The sequence below is a fragment of the Vollenhovia emeryi genome, unplaced genomic scaffold (assembly GCF_000949405.1).
Source record: "Vollenhovia emeryi isolate VEMERY1.0 unplaced genomic scaffold, V.emery_V1.0 DF939628.1, whole genome shotgun sequence".
NCBI lineage: Eukaryota > Metazoa > Arthropoda > Insecta > Hymenoptera > Formicidae > Vollenhovia > Vollenhovia emeryi.
This window is the reverse complement of record NW_011966738.1, coordinates 8,236-11,704: the sequence shown is the minus strand read 5'-3', so window position 1 is coordinate 11,704 and position 3,469 is coordinate 8,236. Positions and strand designations below refer to the sequence as shown.

At 45.9% G+C, this 3,469-nt stretch overlaps 1 protein-coding gene across 1 annotated transcript; it reads right to left on the bottom strand.

Moving 5' to 3' along the window:
* Positions 1-1,222: 1,222 nt before the first annotated feature.
* Positions 1,223-2,143, bottom strand: LOC105557082. Its single transcript, XM_012004227.1, has one exon. It carries the CDS (start codon positions 2,141-2,143, stop codon positions 1,223-1,225), a length of 921 nt encoding a protein of 306 aa, XP_011859617.1.
* Between the last annotated feature and the right edge of the window lie 1,326 nt (positions 2,144-3,469).

Here is a 3,469-nt window from a genome sequence, read left to right as displayed (position 1 = left end):
CTGGCCCGTCATTCGATATCTTTTCCTCTTTATAATTCAAAAACTAAGCTTCGGAGAAAATTTTGCAAGAGGAAAAATCATTTCAGAATTAAGTGTAGAATACGACATTTTAAGGACAAGTGGTTGTTCTGAATCACCCTGTATACAGGGTGGACGATTTATCTGAAGACATTGAAATATCTCGAGAACTATGCATTGGATAAAGAAGTAGGTAATGAAAGTTGTTCGTCTCGATGGGGGACATCCAATGATTCCAAACTCGACCCCCACCCCCACCCCCAGGAGGTGGCGGTGGGGGAAGATAAAAAACTTAAATAGGAACCCTTATTTTTTATTGTAGATTTGGATTCTTCAGAAAAAAATACCCCAATTTGATCTACGAGTTTTTGCATTTTGGTTCACAGATGGCGCTGTAATCGACAAAAATCAAACTGGGTAAGAAATCGTTGAAAATATTCCGCTGAAAAAACTTTATTACCACGTAAATATGTACTTGTAACAATAAAAATATATGAAAAATGTTAGAAATTGAAAATTTCGCGAAAAAAACGGTTTCCATAAATAAATTTAAAAAATACATTAATTTTTCGGATAAAAAAAAGTTGCAACAACCGAGAATCGAACCCGCTACCTCGGGCTCGTGAAGCAAGCACGCTACCGCCTGAGCCGCCGGACCACTTGGAGAGGGGGATAACTTTTCCGTATGTAAGGGCTCGAAAACTTTGAACCCTTTTTTCTCGAAACTGGCTGATCATCTCGCCCTAATGTTTAAGTATATTAACACCCTAAGGGTAAACTACCACCACACGAAGCCTCGTTCCGAACTTCATTTCCCAGGTCGTAGTGTCCCCTTGTAAGTGTCTATCACGAGTACTCGGCGCTGCCGAATATTACACTGAATGTCGTAGGACTAGGGTGTATTACAGGGAATAATATTGCCATACGAGATGTAATTACAATACCGCTACTTAAAGATTAACACAGACGCAGGATGTATTGTAAAAACTTAAAATTAGTACCGCTGCTTAAGGCTAACGCACGCAGGATGTACAAAGACTTAAAATTAGTACCGCTGCTTAAGGCTAACGCACGCAGGATGTACAAATAAGGGAAATACGCGACCGCGTCCAGGCTGAGCATTGATGCATCGCGAATGAAACAACGGGAAATGTGCTTTTACGCGTAATGGGATGACCGCTCGCGTTTTCGTGTCAGGATTTGACTAACGCGGGGATGTCGTATTTTTATCCAGCCTAACTTGCACTTTTTTCTTAGGACCGGAATACGTTTTTAAAGTATCGGACGGAACGCTTGTCGAAGTGGAAGGCTTGTCCGTCGCGCTGGATGTAGTCGAATCGTTAATTATTGAGACGTCATCCGGTACAAAATGAGCTGGCTTGAGCCGCTCTATTGACACGGCCGTGGATCTGCCGTTTATTTCTATGTTGTAGACCTTATCCGACGTCCTTTCGAGTACCTTGAAGGGGCCCGAATACGGCCGCTCTAATGGTTTCTTAACCGCGTCCTTACGGAGGAAGACGTGCGAACACTTCGACAATTCCTTAAATTGGAAAACGCGCTTTTTATAATGGTGTGCCACGGGTACCGGCTTCACCTGACGCATGTGCTGTCGAAAGTCGTCTACAAAGATTTGAGGATCCGGTGAAAAATCCTCCTGGAGGAAAAATTCTCCCGGAATCCATAATACCGTACCGTACAAAAATTCGGCCGGCGAGGCTTTTGTGTCCATCCGTAAATGGGTGCGTAACCCGAGTAATACGGTAGGGAGGACATCCACCCAGTTCGGCGTGTTATGGCACATAATTGCCGCCTTGAAGGTGCGGTGCCAACGCTCGATCATGCCATTAGCGGCAGGGTGATAAGCCGTAGTACGAATGCGTTTGCATCCGATTAACTTGAGAAGGGCTGAGAAGAGCTGTGCTTTAAATTGTTGACCTTGATCGGTCGTGAGAATGTTAGGTGCACCGAAACGAGCGACCCAGTTATCAAAAAATGCCCTGGCTACTGTTCTTGCAGTGGTATCCAGGATTGGAATCGCTTCCGGCCAACGGGAAAATCGATCGATGATTGTTAAACAATACATGAAGCCATTGCTAGGATGCAAGGGGCCAACTATGTCCATGTGGACGTGGTCAAAACGCCCGTCAGGAACCGAAAACTGAGCCGGCTCAAGTTTGACGTGGCGAGAGGTTTTGCACTGCTGGCAATCGATACAATTACCCGCTCACGATGCGACGTCGCGGTGTAGGTTCGGCCAGATGTACCGCTGTCTTATGACGCGGTCTGTTACTTTCGCGTTCGGATGCGCGGGGTTATGGAAGAGGTCGAAGACCTGTCTTCTGAGAGATGCTGGAATGTAGGGCCTGATTGATTCGCCTGACAATTCACAGTATAGCTCCGTGTTAGAAGAACCCCAAATGATTTTTTTAAATTTAAGCGAGGACGAATTTGAGGTCAAAAGATGCTTAAGTTCTTCGTCCTCTTTTTGCCTAGCGGCGAGGTCTACTAGTTCAAATTCGACCGGGAGGCGGAGAGCCTCGATACGAGATAAGTTGTCGGCCACCACGATTTCCGAACCAGCGAGGTGTTCCAACGCGGTGGTGAACTGTGCTATGTACGAGAGTTGACGTAACTGCCTAGGAGAGGCTTTATCCGACCTTTGCTGGAATGCGTAAACCAGAGGTTTATGGTCCGTTACGATTTTAAAATTACGACCTTCAAGGAAGTGTCGAAAAAACTTTATTGCTTCGTAGATCGCGGTTAATTCGCGGTCGTACGCGCTCTAGTTTCTCTGCGCCGGAGTGAATTTTCTAGAGAAGAAAGCTAATGGTCTCCATCCGTCAGAGGTATATTGTTCAAGGGCCCCACCCATAGAAAAGTCCGAAGCATCTGACACGACGCGAGTGTCGGCAGAATTGGACGGGTGTGCAAGTAACGCGGCGTTAGCAAGGTCGGCTTTGGCCTTGTCGAACGCGGTTTCGGCCTCCTGAGTCCATGGTATCTCACGTTTGTCATTTTTCCGCGAGTCCGTTAAATATGCGTGTAGTGGGGCTTGTACGCGAGCAGCATGTCGAAGGCTACGCCTGTAAAAGTTCAATGCGCCTAAAAAACGACGTAGTTCCGCTACGGTCTTTGGCTTCGGGATATCCCGAATAGCAGCCACTTTATCCGGAGAGGGTTTAAGACCGAGTTTATTTACGCGATGCCCGAGGAAAGTCAACTCCTCTACACCGAACACACATTTGGATGGGTTAATGACTAACCCGAATTCCTTAAGTTTTTGGAAGACAATGCTTAGATGTTTCCTATGCTCCTCCATAGAAGAGGACGCTATAAAAATGTCATCTATACAGGGTGCTACGCAAGACTTTGACTTCCGGTCATGGGAAGGTAGAGGGGACTAAGACAAACAGAAAAGTATTGTACTATTTTGCGCTTGGACGAATAA